Here is a 16,487-nt window from a genome sequence, read left to right as displayed (position 1 = left end):
ACTGAGAGCTGTGGTTGCACAATTGTGTAGACAACAGAACCTCGGCTGCCGTTAGAGCAAACAATGGGGCCACCTCATGGCCTCACCCACCGACCCTGGCTACCCATGGCGTGATTTTTCCACACAGACTCGATCTTAGAGGTGTCTTTCAAATGTAATGAAAGTTGAATGACTTAACTATGACCTATTCAACGTACTTTTCAGCCACGTTTACTGCGTCTCTCGCATAGCATCACGAACACGACACACCTTTTCCTTACATGCAGTTTGGAAGCTTCACACAATTCCCTTCCTCAGGTGTCGGCGTGCCGGCGGAGGCCGTGACGTTTACCCCCGTTGTTCACCGGACACAGCCCCGCGGTGTTTCCCAGCTCCGCAGACGCTGAGGGGCGGGCGGGGCCGGCTGGCACTCCCCGCCCGCGGACTGCGCTTCCCAGCGAGCCCCGCGCGCGGCCGCGCCTGCGCAGACGCGGGGGGGACACACAAAGGGCACGGCGCTGGCGTCCCCGCCCCTGCCGCCCCGGCGGCGCGCGCTCCCGCCGCCCGCCCCGCCCCGGCCGCGCTCCCGCCCCGCGCTCCCGCCGCCTGCTTCGCGCTTCCGCTGCGCGTTCCCATGGCGCTGAAGCGGATACAAAAAGTGAGTGGGGCCGAGCCCTGGGAGGGGGCGGACAGGGCCCCCTGCCCTGGGGCAGCCGCCGGAGCCGGCCTCCTGTTGCCGGGGGTTGAGGCGGCGGCCGGAGCGGGCTCAGCTGGAGGTGTCGCGGTGGCTGCTGCCGCGCACTTTCTTTGCCGGGAGTCGTCCTTCCCTCGCCAGCAGCCGGGGAAGAGGAGTGGGCGTGAAGCGGAGCGGGGGGGGCTGTTGTCGCCGCCTCACGGGTTTGGGGCTGTAGCTCGGTGAAGGCCCCGCAGCCCGGCTGGGCGGCGTGCGGGGAGAGCCGGGGCCATGGTGGGGCGATGGTGGGGCGATGATGGGGAGAGCCGGGGCGATGGTGGGGAGATGATGGGCAGCCTTCGGCGGGGCGCAGGCACGGCATCGGCGGCCCCGGCGCTGCCCTTGTGCCCGGCCGCCCCGCGCCTGTGCTCTGCCTGGCTTAAGGAGTGCTGTCAGCGCAGTTCTTGGTGTGACCTCTGAGCGTATCCCTGCTGTAGTATTTTGGGCTGATACTTGCAGATGGCCTGGTTCAAGTTGTGAATTCCTGGTTTCCTTTTGTTTGGCAAGGCTGAGCCGATCGCTGTACAGCGCAGACATCTCGGCCAGCGCGGGAGGGGAGTTAAGATTAGTGCTTTGGCCGTGGAACAGAATCCATGGTGCTTGTTGATGTGCCATATTTAGGCGGCACTGGTGCTGTTATTTCTTGTGCAGGATTCCCTTGTGCTGTCGGAAGCCACTGGCACAGAAATAGTATTCTATAGTGAGCGATTAACCCCACAGTAGGCAGATTCGGGGTACCCTACAGTAGGTACCAACTTATTTCGATGGATTTCTACTAGAAGCTGGTAGTCTTGTCTCATGCTGCAAAGCCTATGTCTTTACAGGTAGTAAAGACATAAATTTTGTTCCTTCATATCACATGTTTGTCGTGAATGTTGCATTTGACCATTATATCAAATGTTAACAAATAACTGGAGTGGTTTTCTTTAACAATAACTTTGTCGTGCTTCTACATATTATAGAAATGGGTTGCCTTTTGTTGCCATTTTAATTTCTCACCTCTTCTTGAACGTCTCCTTACTCTCATGTTTCAAGAAAAGGATTGTTCTGAATGCCATCTCTTTCCAATTCGCCTTCAGCTTCTTTCTGCTAAGGTAAACAGACAAAGGGAAAAGTCTGGAGTTGAAATGATGGTTTGGGGCTTTCCAAATGAGTTCCTGCTAGAAGAGGATTATTCTTCATATTTTATCATGCTCCCTGCATAACTTTTCTTTCTGCTTTGGAGATGTTCATACATATTGAAAAGCCACAATTTTCTTTAGTGTGGCATTTTTAAGAACTTCGATAGATGTGAGATTATGGTTGCGCTTTTTATGAAAGTGTCTTTCACTCTGTTAGCCTTACTAAATTCTGTTTCTACTCTTTAAAAATGAAGTGATGCTTTCCATCCTGCTGACTGTGAGGTGCTGTGAGATTTCCTGGTTATACAATTAACTTCTACCTGAAAAATGAAGAGATACTGGGTAAGGCCCTCCAAGAAGAGTTGAAGTTAAATCTGGAACTAGTTACTGCTTTGCTTCTAGTTTGCTGCAGAAATGACTTCTGCTGGTTTTCGTTTTTTTTTTTTTTTTCAATAACTACCCTCATCACTCTCTTCTGCCTTTCCTGGGGAAGAAGAAATTTCTACTAGAGGGATTTGGCTAGCAACCTGTCTCTTGAGAAGTAGAAGAGGAAAGGGAATGGCAAGGAAATAGGCTTGTTTCAAATGAGAAGTTAAAATGAAGTGGCGAAGTTTGAAAAGACAAACTGTTTTGATGTCACTGTAATAAATTAAATTCTTCCTGAAGTCACGGAACTGGAAGTTTAATGGTAGATGAAACATATTTGAATGCTGGTGTATTTATCTTGTCTGCTTTCCTGGTGTTTCAGACTGGCTGTGAAGGTTGATAGTTGTGTTGTATCCCAAGGATAGGAAGGGATAAGATCTGGAGTAGAGGAAATGCTGTGGTTTCACAGAGTTCCTAGAGGAATTCTTTGGAGAACAAACTGTCAGCAAACACAGTGGAATTGCTTGGGAGGTCGTCAGTCTAGACATACTGTCTGAAGTTAAGCTTGGGTGGGTTTAGGGTGGTTCAGAATTGTACTTTAACAAAGCTAAGGGATTTCGGTGGCAAGCTTGAGTGTTTGTGCACAGTAATCTTGTTAATTTGTGCGTTCAGTGTGACATCACCTATGAAGGAAGCAAAGTTACAATATGTCAACCTGTTAGTAAGCCTATTTTTTGTTATGCTGCTTGGACTCTGATATCTAAATAATATTGCCTTTGGGATCTGTGTCACTGCATCCTGCCTTTGGCTGATCACCTTGGAGGGACTCCAAAGGAGGACTGCACATGGACTTCCAAGAAGGTGCCCCAGTTACAGGAAGACATATTGTGCTTGGGAGCTTTCTGAAAGAATGTGCAGCTGAGTAACCAGGGAAGAAGCTGCTCACTGCACATGGAGATAGGTTGATGTTAGTGCTGTAGGTGGAAGAAGAATGAGGACATGAAGCCCTGCTCTACAGGCACAGCTCTCAGCAGTGTCTCTGTGACAAACTCATCTCAGAGTTCATCAGAGAGTTTTGGCTTGGGGGATTCTCACTCATCATAATCCTGTGTTCATTTACCTTGTGAGTGCTTTGCTTTGCCGTTGTGTGTGAGAGGCTCTGAATTTCTACACTGTCAAAAAAGTTCAGTTGCACTGTGTGTGATGTTCCTTGGGGCAGTGAAAGAACAACACGTTTTTGTGGGCACTGTAAATTCCAGATGTTGCAAATGATCAAAGCAAAACAAATAGTGTAGGTTTTAGTTGGGAAGGAGTATTGTGCAAAGGAGCCTTTATTCTTGCCACCTCTGGAAAGTGAGATACCGTGACTTTTGTGAAAGGTGAAAAATAATTCAGGCTGTCAAGTTCTGCATAATAGTCTGTAGGTCACAGTTCTGCCCATCTGTCTTATGCAGAACCATTTTTCTGGGGTTCCTGTTCCATGTTCTTTGCTCACATATCTAATTTGCAGAATTTGCCATCCTGATAGTTCCGTGTCACAGCTGAGATTGTTTTCATCATTGTTCCTGTGCCTGGGTGCTCCTCCAGTGTTAGTGAGGGGTTGGTGTGCTTGTCAATGCTCAGGCTGTCTTGTACATATTTTGTTCCAGGCATTAAAAAAATGTAGAACTCAGAGAGATTTTAGAAGACATTTTGAAACCAGAAAGGGGAAGACAGATTTGAACACTGCTTTAAGAAAAACTGGGGTTTTTTGTCTTATTGATACTTAGTGTTTGATTGTTTTCCTCCTACAACTCAGTAAGAATAGAAGCATTCAAACTTTCAGTTGTTTCAATGAACTGTGTGTCTCTGTGGTTCAGTATGTTTCATGTATGTGTAAGCTAACAGGACGTGCTGACTCGAAAAGTTACATTGAAAATAACTTCTCTTATTGTAAGTTGACTCACATAAAAATGATTGATATTTGTGGTTTAGATTTTGACTTTAAAAATGCAGTCTTTAGATGGTCATTCACATGACAAGGAAGGTTTTTTGGCTCTAACACGTTTGAATTTGCTTTCCAAACCTCAGCTGTGATACTGCATATTTTAGAAAATTTTTTTTGCATTAAAACAATGTATGGAAATAGAATATTTATTACTGACTAATCATTATAGCAGTAAATCATGCTATAAATATGTGGTTTATGTTTACCAGATTTGTGAAGAACCAGAGAATTTTTTAAGTATGATCACTGTGGGGTTTTTTTGACAAATGGTTCCAAGCAGCAGTGTACATGGAATTGGTAGGAAATGAATCTGTGGTCTACAATACTTTTTGTGCAAGAAATTAAGAACACAGCTGACAAATATAAATCTATATTTTAAATAATAGTGTGGAGAAAGATTCTGGTTGTGGTTTTGTGTTGTTTGGAGAGTGAAAATCACGTTTAGTGATGCTGTCTGCAGTTTATTTTAGTCTTCAGATAATCTGCAGTCATTTTTTGATTTTATATTTTTTTTTTTTTTAGACTGAAAAAAGATATGTTTAGGACTTCTATGCTGAGAACTTTTATTCCTTGTCACCAAAGCATCCTTTACAATGTTGTTCCAATAGTTTTTTGGGAGGGAAGCCTGGATGCTAATCAAGCATGTAAGTGTTAAATTGGCCTTGCAGTCTTCAACTTGATACTTCTATGAAATACATCCTGTATTATTCTTTTATCATGGGTATTAGTCTGCACCTTCAAAACGTCTCCAGCGTTTATAACTTACCACAGCCTGTTTTTTACAGCTGTCAGACTTGAATTTTTGCATCATCCTGTCTACAAGGCTGTTCAGGAGTGTGTGTGGTGTGAGGGAAGGTGATTATTTGGAGGCTTTGCCCATCTCCAGTAGTATGTCAACCATTAGTATTCTATTTTACCCTGAAATGTTTTGTGTGAGAGGATTAGAGGATTTATGCCTTCCACTGTCCCCAGCTTAGGTATTTTTCTCTGTCCACGTTTATCCTGGCTGTACTGGGATAGTGTGGCACGTGTTGGGGCTCTTGAGAGATGCTTTTAATGCTGTCATGTTCTCCAGTGTTTGAAATACCTCATACTTCTGATGCATCTCTTTCAGACAGAATTTTGAGTTTGTGTATTCTCATAAAAGGTGTTGCACTAGTGTACACTGTAATTTATAGTGGTGACTTTCTCTTTTGAACATGGTTCTGCCCTGCTTTGAGCTACAGACCCTGTTTGTCAGCACCAGCATTTTCTATACCAGTGACCAGCAGTATTCTTGGAGTGAGCAGACCTGCATCATGCAGCTACACGGTAATAATCCATAAAGCTTGGACAAAGCTGCTGTAACCAATCAACTTAAAATACCAGGGGAGTCTCACCTGCAGTTATCGTGCACTTCTTGATGAGGTTGCAGCACGTTAAGGTTTGTGACTCTTCAGCCTTGTCCCTTAACAAAGTTCTGTCCTTCTTCTAAAGAGCATCTGGACTTTGTGTGAAGGATTCTTGTATTCAACATCTCATCCTTTGGTGAATATGTAAAGTCTTGAAGAAGTTTTTCTGCGTGTATTTAGAGGATCCTCACTTCCATTCTGCGGTGTTCAATTCTGGTCAGTCAGGTCAGGGACAGCTGAGTATCTCTTTGCCCCCTTTCAAAAGGTGTAGGAAAGCCTGAATCTTACAGCTCTCCAAATAATTTTGCTTTGAACCTAAAACTTAAACAGCATAATCAACAATATAAATCTGACTAGGTCTTCATTTTTATCACCGCTTTGTCTGGATTTCTGTATGTAAATATTCAAACTGTTCATGCTGTTGGATCATGTTACCACTTGTATTTTTCAAACGTATCAGTTTCACGTATGGATGTGAAATACAGCTTGAATTTGCTCTACTAATTTTGAAGTTTGATCTGGCTATGTGTTTCATAGCTGCAGAAGCTCTCAAAGTTTATTTGTAACATGGCTCTCATTTGGTCAAGTTGACTGAAGGGAACCTTTTCTTCATTGTTGTTAGGAAATATTAGTAACAGGAGTTTGTAATTCTGTGTCTCATCAATGTATCATTAAAAGTATTTACTGGCTTTTTTAAATCATGAATAGATGTCAGTGCCTTTTTAGCCTGAGGAAATTGAAGTGTATACCGAAGGAGCATTCCCCAGTTCTGTTAATTCTTAAGTACACGTGTGCATATGAAAGAGAACAAATTTGTGTGGTATTGGGGTATGTAAAGATCTTGATGAATACATCTAGCAACAAAAGCACTTGTGACTCTAAGTGGTTGCCTGGTAGTTCCCCTATGCACATGGAATGTTTGTACACACTTTAGAGACTTTCTGAAAAGTTTAAGCAACCTAATTTTTCCATTTCTTGCCTTGCATTTAGTAGTCAATAATGTCTGTTACAAAAATCTCTGTTTTGGCGCTGTAGTGTAACTGTTTGGGTTGGGTTGTTTTAGGGCACGTATAAGACTTAATCCTAGTTTAGATCTTGAGTTGCAAATTAGAGAAGACAGTGCCTGTAAGAACTCTGCTGCTGGTCATGTTTGTCTCTGGTGACTGCTGGAAACTTGAGATTTGTTGACTCCCTGTGTGTACTGGCAGTGGCTTGTACATAAATAGCTGGTTCTCTGAATCACTCCTTAATGAAATTTGAATCCTCCCATTAAAATGGGAACTGCACTTGTAAAGTGCTTTTATTAGTTAAGGTCTAGCGCAGAGTGTTGGTTCTGGATCAGCATACAGTGGCATCAACAGAATAATGTTAAAGGGCTGGCAAGTAATGCCAGTTGACAACCTGAGCTGTTTCATGTATGAAAAAGTGTCTTGTTTTAAATCACAAGGATTGTGAGAAGTGATTCCAGAGCAGTAGTGAGATGTGGTGCAGTGCTTTTCTTTGATTTCGAGGCCAAGAGTGGACCTGTAAATCTGGCTGAATTTAGGTGTCAGGTCCATGGTAAATTGAGTCAAAATATTTACTGGATGTCATAAATGGAAAAGTATATCACAGCTGTTGAGGAGTGCAGATTTTTAACCCTTCAAATTATATGTAAGGCCTGATCACACTCAATACACCAATTCTACACTTGAGTTAAACTTGGCTCCAGTTTAAACCTTGATTTTGTAAGTAGTTGCCTTGACTAATGTATTTGGAGTAGAAATGTTTCCAGTGTTACTCCTTAAGGTAAACTCACAGGCCTACTTGTGTCTATTGTTGACTTAAATGTGCATGTTTTGAGTAAGGAATTGAGTTAGTTACAAGCAGTGATTTAACACACATCTTTTAACTGATTTCAAAGGAAGTCCTTGCATGTTGTCATTAAAGTTCCTACAGCGCAGTTTACATTAGCTTAGAATTGGAAAAAGTTGCTTGTCCTTAGTACAGTAAAAGTTCAGACATCTAAAGGAGTACATTGAATTAAATGAGGAAAATGAACTAGCATTACTGCCTGTTTCGTTTTCTGTTTGAAATATGATGATAAATCAGATGAAAAACTGAGCTGGTTTTGTGAAATCATATAATAATTTTAAATTATTTGGAACTCTGTGGACTCGTGCAAGAGAAATAAATCAGCTGAGCACCAAAAGCTCCTGAGTGCTGAGGTTTCATCTTGGGACTTTTTTAGTAGTCATTAAAAAAAAAAAAAGGCATGCATGGAATTGAAGCAAGATAAAATAAGTAAGGTGTAGAGCTAATATTTTTCCTTTAGTTTCCAGTTTAGTTAGGACCCTTTATATTCATAAATTCATACATCATCTCCAGGGAGGCTCCAAACATTTTGTGAGCCAGTTTAGCTCAGCTGATGTCCATAGACTAAGACAATACAGAAACATTTGTAAAATCAAAAGCTAAGGGAACAATCAGATTAGCACCTAACTAAATTAAACTGTGAGTTTGCAGACTAATCCAGAAACCCTTTCTATTTGTTTTGTCTCCTTGAAGTGTATTGAAGGAGTATATTGGTTGCAACCCTTAAATTCTTTCAGATATTAATTTCTAGCACAGTGTTAGCTGCAGGCCATCTGGCAAAAAACCTTTTTCAGTTTCAGTGGACAGTTCAAGTGTTGATTGTTTTATCAAAATAGCACAAAAAATGCCCATGGGTTTAATAAAATTGGTTTATGTTCCCACCTTTGGAGGGATGCTGCCAAGTGGTGTGGATTTTCATGCCTTTCAAATATTTCTGTGTTTCTTGCAGGAACTAAGTGATCTGCAGCGAGATCCACCAGCCCACTGTTCTGCTGGACCTGTTGGAGATGACTGTAAGCTCTTCCTAGTATATTTAGTACATTTCAGTTCTGAAAAGGCTCAGGAAATCTCTAATTGTTGTATCTTTTTGCCTTTCAGTGTTTCATTGGCAAGCAACTATTATGGGACCTGTAAGTATAGGAATCGTGCCTCTTGAAATGTAAGACCTTGCTTCTCTTTTTGTTACAGAAGGATTCTTTTGGGTTTCTGTAAACACAGCAGCCACATTCAGCTGTGCTGTGTGTAGCTTAAAACTTCAGGGTCAGTAGGCTGGTACCAGTTGCTTTCTGTAACTCCTCAAAAATCCCTCCTCTTCATGAAGTGTTAGAGGTGTGTAATTAGTCAGCTGTGTGTGGTGTTTGAGTTGTTGACGTGGGCTACAAAGCAAAGAGCTCGATTTTCATGGGTGGTCAGATCCATTCTGGAAGATTCATCCATCTCAAAGGAGAAAGAGTGGGTGAAATGTTATATTAAAGTTGGTACCTAAACAAGAGTGGAGCTGCAGAGGGCTTTTAGATGGATCTTATGTTATTTGATAGCTGTGATGTGGCTCTGGCAAAAGCATGTGGCTTTTGCAAGCTGCAGGCCAGCAGTGGAGTGCTTTTGTTGGTTTTTGTGTGAGAAAGGTGCTTTCCTTGAGTTGAGAAAATTGACTCTTGTGAAGGTAATGACAAGAAATGACAAAAAAGCTTAAAACCAGAAGGTTTTGAAGAAAAACCAAGAAGAATTTTAGCACGAAAAATAATAAAGAACAACATGATCTGAGGGAAGATGTGCTTATTAATATCGTGGTAAGAAGTTTGTGTTTCTAGTTTTTTCCTTTTGGATTTAATAATTTGGAAGAAAGCCTCTAGTTTGAAGAGTGAGTGGAGTCCCTGTGCAAAGTGAAATTTTGAGATAATACTTAATCCGTTAAGATGCAGCATTAAATAGTGGAGAAAAGTGGAAGTGTGTCTGCTTTGAGAGTAATTCTCCATTTCAGCACAGCTGTTGTGGAGCAGTGAAAGATCAGTCACTGATTTGCTGGTGGTGTGCTGGAGTGTGTGGTCCACCTTGTCCATGGCCCAGCAGCAGCTGTTTTCTGTAGTACACTAATGCTTTTGCCCTTTGGCTTGGACAAGCAGCATGTTGGTGTGTCCTTCCACACACCAAGGCTTCTGACTCTTGCACTGCCAAAGGGGGAATGGCAAAGCAGCAAGGAAGAGTTAACAAAAGCTTAACTTTGTGCTGGTTGTCACCAATAATGTCTCTGTCCTGGGTGACTCTGATAGCATGACTAAAGGAAATACTACCACATCAATTTCTGCTTAAATTCCATTTTCTTCTCCAGCTTCCAGTTCAGGTTTCATATTCTGTAGTGGAAAATATCCTTTTCTTTGCTTTAAGATCCTCAGGTGTCTCTAGCTAAGGAGAAGAATGAGCACCTCTTGCCAACCTTTCTCAGCTGTATCTGCAGAGATGCAGGAACAGAACACTTCAGATATTATTGCTTTATCTTGATAACAAAAGCAATTAGGGGTGCACATTCTGTATGTTTCCTGGTGGCCTGAGGGAAGCACAGGACTAAAGCCTGCCTTCAGAATTCACTTCCTGTTTGTGGAAGTAGGGTAACCTCTTCTGTCTGTGGGTATTATCAATTTGTTTTATATACCTTGCTCATAAGACATAGAGTGACTTTACTTTGCCTTGTTTCTGACACTGAACTTGTCTCATCTTCAGCTTACTTTAACTTTGGAAAATCCATTTAGTATTCAAGCAAGAGATTCTTTCAAGTATAATTGGACATGCAGTGGCAATCCTTTGAGGTCACCTAGTGCTGACTGAGCATGACAATCTATAACCTGCCTTACCCTGCAGCCCTCTCTGCACTTGGAGCATGTAAGGCAGCACAGCAGACCATTTGTGACATTGCCTCTTACAGTCATATAGTCACCTCTAAGACTGTTCATTTCCAAGGTAAAGGTTTTACTTAGAAACAGTCTGCCTTTCCTTTCATAAGAAAAGCCAAAAACTTCATCTTCAGCTTTGCTATGATTGAATTCCTACATGGTTGTTTTAAACTTATCATGTAATGAGAACAGTTTTCTTCTTTCTCTTAACCAGAAATGGCTGAACTGCTCTCTAATCACTTTGCATCAAGACTTTCCAGCTCACCTTTTTAGTTAATAAAAAATGAAAGTTCTTCAACACATACCTACAACAAAATACTTTCTGTCTATTAACTGTGTGCAACCTGGACATAAACCTGTGCTCATGTTGTCTAACAAAATGCATGTTCACAAATTTGTACAGGTCACAAAGATGATGTATGTTCTAAAACTTGCTGATATCATCACAGTGAACTAAATTATATTGGAAAATCACAAGAGAAAGTATCAACAAGAGAAACCACTTCTTAGGGTCAATGTGTTTGTAGCTTAAGAATGGAGGAAAGTCAGAGCAGCTGTGGTCTTGCATGGAGACAGGATTGGGAGGACCTGCTCTGGTTTTTGTGTTCCCTTCAGTGCAGTGAAGCTGATCTCCCTCTCCTTTTCTCCCCAGAAGGGCAGTGCTCAGTGTCTGTGTTGTGCTGCTGCAGTAGTAGCCACAGTTGGCTCTACTGTAACTCTGCAGTGGGAGGGTTAATTCCCTCTGTGCCCTCCCAGTTTGTGGCTCATAGTGGGCTGTGTACTGGGGAAAAAATGGATTTTCTCTAGGAGAAGGGAAGCTCCAAAACAGCTGAAATATATTCATGTGTTTTATTTGTTTTGCTTTTTTTTTTTTCCAGCCTGATAGTGCATATCAAGGGGGAGTATTTTTTCTCACAGTACACTTTCCAACAGACTATCCTTTCAAACCACCAAAGGTAAGTCCTTTCTTTTAAGGAAAGAAAGTTTTTTGGTCAGAGTTTATTCTCAGAGTTAATTTTGGAAATGAAACTGGAAAGGTGAGCAATGATATACATGTTCACCATGGATGCAGGTAAGACTGTAAAAAAATTATGTTGGCAGATCTGATACAACTGGAAAGGAAGGGATGATGTTAAGGATTCCAAATGTAATAACCCTAATCTGATGTTATTTGCTTTTTATTTATTTTTTTATTACAGATTGCTTTTACAACAAAAATATATCACCCAAATATAAACAGTAATGGGAGTATTTGTCTTGATATCTTGAGATCACAGTGGTCACCAGCTCTGACTGTTTCTAAAGGTAAACACACTGATTTGATAATGCATTTATGAAGCTGCATACACTTTTTTGTGTATTATGGCATTTTTTTGTCTTATGGCACTGTCCTAAAGGTAGCAGTGGGAACTCATTTATCCTGCATATTTCAGAAGAGGCAAATTCCATTGGAATTCTTGGTATGATCCAAGATCTTGTGCAGTTTTTTAGGAGTGTCACATTAAAAAAATAAAAAAAACCAAAAAAACCCAAAAAAACCCCAACAAACCAGCAAAGAAAACCAAGTTAGGTAAGATAATAAATGTACAGTTAGTCTGAAATGTGGTAGGTGACTGTGCATGCTGAATGGAGCATGGCTTCCTGATGAGCAGGCCTTCAAAATCACAGCTTGGAAGTAAATGTGAACTCCTGATCCTGAGGTTGTGGGAGCTCCAATGATTGTTTGTTGATGACTCTTCAGGTTGCCTGAGCATCCCATCTGTGGACTAAGGTCTTAATTACAATTTTTTTTTCAAATTAGATCATTTGTTCTGGTTTGCATTCCTTTGTAAGAATAATATTTTAAAATGTAGTTCCTTTCACAATCATCAATTAAAAGATTTATTAAAATAGTGTCATCCTGTAGTTAAGCCTTCTAAAATCTTGAACACTAGATATTTGGAAGACTGAGTTAACAGTTAAGCAGTTCTTCTGCTGGAGGCAATTTGTGTCACTTCAAAAGGTGCTTAAAATGTGGGTGCTGTTGCTTCTCCTCAGCCACCTCCAAAATGCTAAGGCACACTTTAGTCATATTACAGAAATTTCTCATGTGACTCAAAAGGTCAAGCCATATCACATCTCATGTCCTGAGGAGCTCTCTGGGCTATGTGCCAAAGTGTCATTGCATTGGGTGTACAAGCAAAGAAAAAGTTGTGGGTCTCTGTCCAGTGGGAGTTGCTCTCTGCAAGTCAAATTGCTGTTACCTCCTTGGAAAAACAACTTCTCTTGCTTACAGGCCTGTGCAGTCATCTCACCAGCCATTTAAAGTCTTACACTGTTTCTTGAAGTCATTGCTAAAGACATCCATTACACTTGTGTGTAATTGGAATACTTTTTTCACATAAATTAGTTGGTTTATAGCTAGCTAAAAATGGTCTTGTTTCTAGTTACTAAGCAAATGAAAGTTGGCACTTAGGTTTAACACTTGGCACCTACAACTGAAAACTCATAAAATTTTTAGATCTTCAGCATTTTTCTATCTCTTTACTTGTTGGACACTTCTTTGGTTATAAAGTGGAGCAGTTCAGATCATGTTCAGATATTATGTGCTTTTAACCTGCTTGCATATTATGTATTTCATAAACTGGCAGTTAGCTCAGTGACTCAGGGAAGTTTCTCTCTTCTAGTCTTTGTTTAACTGAATCAAAAGTTTACAGCATATTTTAGCACCTCTGACCTTGTGTGTGACCAAGTATTCTAACCTGATTTTCTAATATTATTGGCACTTAAAATAAGTCAGTATTGAAGTGGCTGAACTTTCTACTCCTTAAAACAGGTGTGGGCTCTTGGGTAACAGGATAAAGCAGGGGGGAAAAGGTATTCTACAGTATATCCTATGGTAGCATGAAGTTTCCTTTTACAACATACTTATTTAACTGTGTACTCTTGTATGCATATTAGTTCTGGCTGTAAAAATAAAAATTGCCTGAAAAGTATAGCCTGGAAATGTTAGGGAAAAAAAATTAAACCTCCTTGGTTCAATGCCAGGAATATAATATGCAATTATAATGTAAATACCTGTATTTAATGCAGATCAAGTATTTCCCAAAATGGAAGTCACAGTTAGGTAAAATGTTCTTTTGCTTGACAGAATAACTGTCAGCACAGAAGTGGAAAAGGATATGCACTGCATGGCAATGTAACATTAATAATATTACTTACCTTAACTGCAGATGGAGAGCTCAGTTTGAGCAAATACCTGTATGTAAGTGTGCAGTCTTTAGTTTGGCTGATGTTCCTAGGCTGGGATGTGGGAGAGAGATCATTACAAAAGGTACAGATTTGTGGTTGCAGATTGCCTGGGCTTGTATCAGGTGTTTACTTAGGCCCTAGAAAAATGATGCTGGATAAACATTTCTGGGCACAATTGTTAAATGGCAGCTTAATACTAATATTCTTTTTCCAATACTCTCCTACCACCCTCCCTCAGTGTACTGGAATATATTAAAGGGTTACAGAAATCAAGCAAACTAACCTGTTTAATCTAGTGTCTCTTTTTATTTAGTTTTATTGTCCATATGCTCCTTACTTTGTGATCCTAATCCAGATGATCCTTTAGTACCAGATATTGCACAGATCTACAAGTCAGACAAGGAAAAGTGAGTATAATGTACATAATTGTGTGTGTGGTTCTTGCAGATGGCTGTCTGCTATGCACCTTTGATATCAACTTTAGCAATACTCTTTTCCTAGGTTTCTACAGGATTAGCTCTTTAAATATTGAGAATAGTGATGGCAAGTAGAAAACTGTAGGCATACACAACTGTTGGTAACTAAATTTTTTTGCTTAGTTGCATCAAACCTTCGTGCTTTTCTGTAACGTCTTAAGATTTATTGCATGAAAAATCACTTTCCCAGTCATGAGTTATTTGTCCCTTCTGCAGTCCTCTGGTTGTAAAACCTGTACAGAAGAATTTTTTACCTTCTGTTAAGCTGACTGAGTTGTTGTCTTTTTTTAGTGTTGAGCCATTGAGGACTTCTTACAGTGTATGTAGAGGCCTGAGGCTCATCACATGTCACAGATTTTGAGTATTGCTTTTGCCTTGAGCCATAGGCAGCAAAGGAGTGATGTAGAGGTTACAGGGATGTCTATGGTCCAGACTGAGAATTACTGAAATGGCCTTTTTCTCACAGTTCAATGTCTGCTATAGCCAAATCATGTCTGAAGTGCTCGAATGCTGTATACAGCTCATTTTACAAAATTGATGGTGTTCTGAGGATGCTGTGCATCAGCTTCTCCACATTTGTGGCTCAACTTTTTTCCACCCACCTACTTATTGGTGATTTCAGCTGTTGTGCTCCTGTTTGTAAAGGAAGTGAATGAGGGATGGTTTTCTATCTCCAAATCTCAAAATCTAATCATTGCCAGGGAAAGTGAGAAAATATTTAGTCTTCACTATAGCTTTATCTTCCTACAATGATCACCTATTAAATCTTTTTTTTTTGTTTGTTTTATCTTGGATTGAGGAGATGAAAGCTGTGGCTGGTTACCCCTGAGCATTTGTCTGAGTATTTTATTATAAATTAGGATCCAAAGACTTGTATGGTAGCTTACTCTTGAGAAGAAAACCAGCTAGTACATGAGCTATACTGACCTTAAGAGTTCAAAACTTGGCAGCGTTTTTCTCTGGACTCAAGAAAGTGAATCCAGTCTGAAGAGTAGAATGTAGCAAATGTAAGGACCAGAGGGCAAGCTGTTAACTCCCTAAGGACATTTACCCTTGGGATAATGGAATTATATGATAATCAGCTCCATACCAGAAGGAAAAGACCCAAGACTTAAAACCTAATAAAAATGCTTTTCAGAAAACGTTCTTTTCGAGTTCTGAAATGCAACTGGAAGTGCAGAATGGAGAATACACTGAATTATACTGAATTTTATGGTACTGAAATGTATAAACTTTGTTAGGGTCTTAATAGCACATGCCTTTAGGAGTAATTGACAACAAATTCCTGTTGAGGTGCAAATAAGGGCACCAGTTATGAAACACAAATGAAGGATGCACAACACTGCACCATTTAATGCAAACCTGTGAAGTTGGGTTTGAATCTGAGCACCTATGACAGGTTACCTTAGAAACTGAATGTGTAGCGGGTATACACTTCTTGTGTTTTAGACTGTTTTAATGTTCTTTGCCTCTGCTCGGAGGTGAAAAGCTCAGTAACACCTGTATAAAGTAAATATGTGGCCATTGTCAATGTATCACTAACAGCTCTTCACTGTCATGCTTCTTTCTGCACGTACAGATACAACAGACATGCAAGAGAATGGACTCAGAAATATGCAATGTAAACTTTTGAAGACATTTTCAATTACCACAGAGTACTGTAAATTCTAGGGTTTTTTTCAAAATTAGAAGGAAATGGAGCACAGTTTATGGTTTCAACGTGACACTCCTTGAATTTTTTTTTCCACCCATGTAAGTGTGTTTCTGGAGCAAGAGAACAAACTTCTGAGAATAACCTTATGACTTTGATAAGAATATTTATCCTCTTTGTATGCTTTGCAGAAGACATTTATTATAGTTTTTAAGAGTTGGACACCTGCATCTTCAGACTGCAAGATCTATAATTCAGTTGTAAATCAACGAAATTATTTTTGCTGGAAAAAAAAGTAGCTGTTTTCATGTGATGAATACTGTATGTGTGTCATTGAAGTATATTGTCTGTTTCATAAGTGTGTTTGAGTTTCTTTTTGTTAGTTCTCTTATATAATTTGTATTTTTTTACTGTATAGACTATTTTATTTACAATGTAAGTCATTTCGTTTTAGACTTGCTTGTGCACAGTATTGACAAGACACAACTCTAATAGTGAAAATGATTGGAGTATCTCACCCGTTAGAATATTCTGAAGACTGACTGCAGACCTGTTAAAACCTAAAATGATCTTTGCACTGTAAATCTTTGTATGCTGATTATGGAGAAACACTTGGTTTTGATTCTGTTGCATACTTGACTTAATTTTATTGCAATGTGAACTAATTGCACTGGCATGTAGAAAGATGTAACCGTTCTGTTGCTGTTCACAACTGATTTTTTGACGTGTGGGCAACATAATATTATCACAGACCTTTTGCAAATCCAGATGTAGCCTTTTCCATATAAATAAAATACATTTTCTACTTTC

At 40.3% G+C, this 16,487-nt stretch overlaps 1 protein-coding gene across 2 annotated transcripts; it reads left to right on the top strand.

The window, feature by feature from the left end:
- The first annotated feature begins 526 nt into the window (after positions 1-526).
- On the top strand, positions 527-16,487 carry UBE2D1 (ubiquitin conjugating enzyme E2 D1). Of its 2 annotated transcripts, none has more exons than XM_066324254.1 (7): positions 527-637; positions 8,381-8,444; positions 8,530-8,561; positions 11,198-11,275; positions 11,519-11,624; positions 13,864-13,957; positions 15,606-16,487. In XM_066324254.1, the coding sequence occupies exons 1-7, from the start codon at positions 614-616 to the stop codon at positions 15,649-15,651; spliced, it is 444 nt and encodes a 147-aa protein (XP_066180351.1). In that variant the 5' UTR covers positions 527-613; the 3' UTR covers positions 15,652-16,487. The 2 variants fall into 2 exon arrangements, with proteins under 2 accessions (XP_066180351.1, XP_066180352.1); XM_066324255.1 differs by lacking the exon at positions 527-637 and adding an exon at positions 2,168-2,175.

This window comes from Sylvia atricapilla, chromosome 8 (assembly GCF_009819655.1).
Source record: "Sylvia atricapilla isolate bSylAtr1 chromosome 8, bSylAtr1.pri, whole genome shotgun sequence".
NCBI classification, from domain to species: domain Eukaryota; kingdom Metazoa; phylum Chordata; class Aves; order Passeriformes; family Sylviidae; genus Sylvia; species Sylvia atricapilla.
The sequence above is the reverse complement of the archived record's forward strand: the minus strand, read 5'-3'. Positions and strand labels throughout refer to the sequence as shown.

What these genes read in the sequence shown, in the direction of transcription:
- UBE2D1 (XM_066324254.1), top strand. Translation starts at nt 614, where the DNA reads ATGGCGCTGAAGCGGATACAAAAA. An exon ending in CGCTGAAGCGGATACAAAAA is followed by an intron (nt 638 to 8,380) that starts GTGAGTGGGGCC and finishes TGTTTCTTGCAG; the next exon opens with GAACTAAGTGATCTGCAGCG. An exon ending in AAGCAACTATTATGGGACCT is followed by an intron (nt 8,562 to 11,197) that starts GTAAGTATAGGA and finishes TTTTTTTTCCAG; the next exon opens with CCTGATAGTGCATATCAAGG.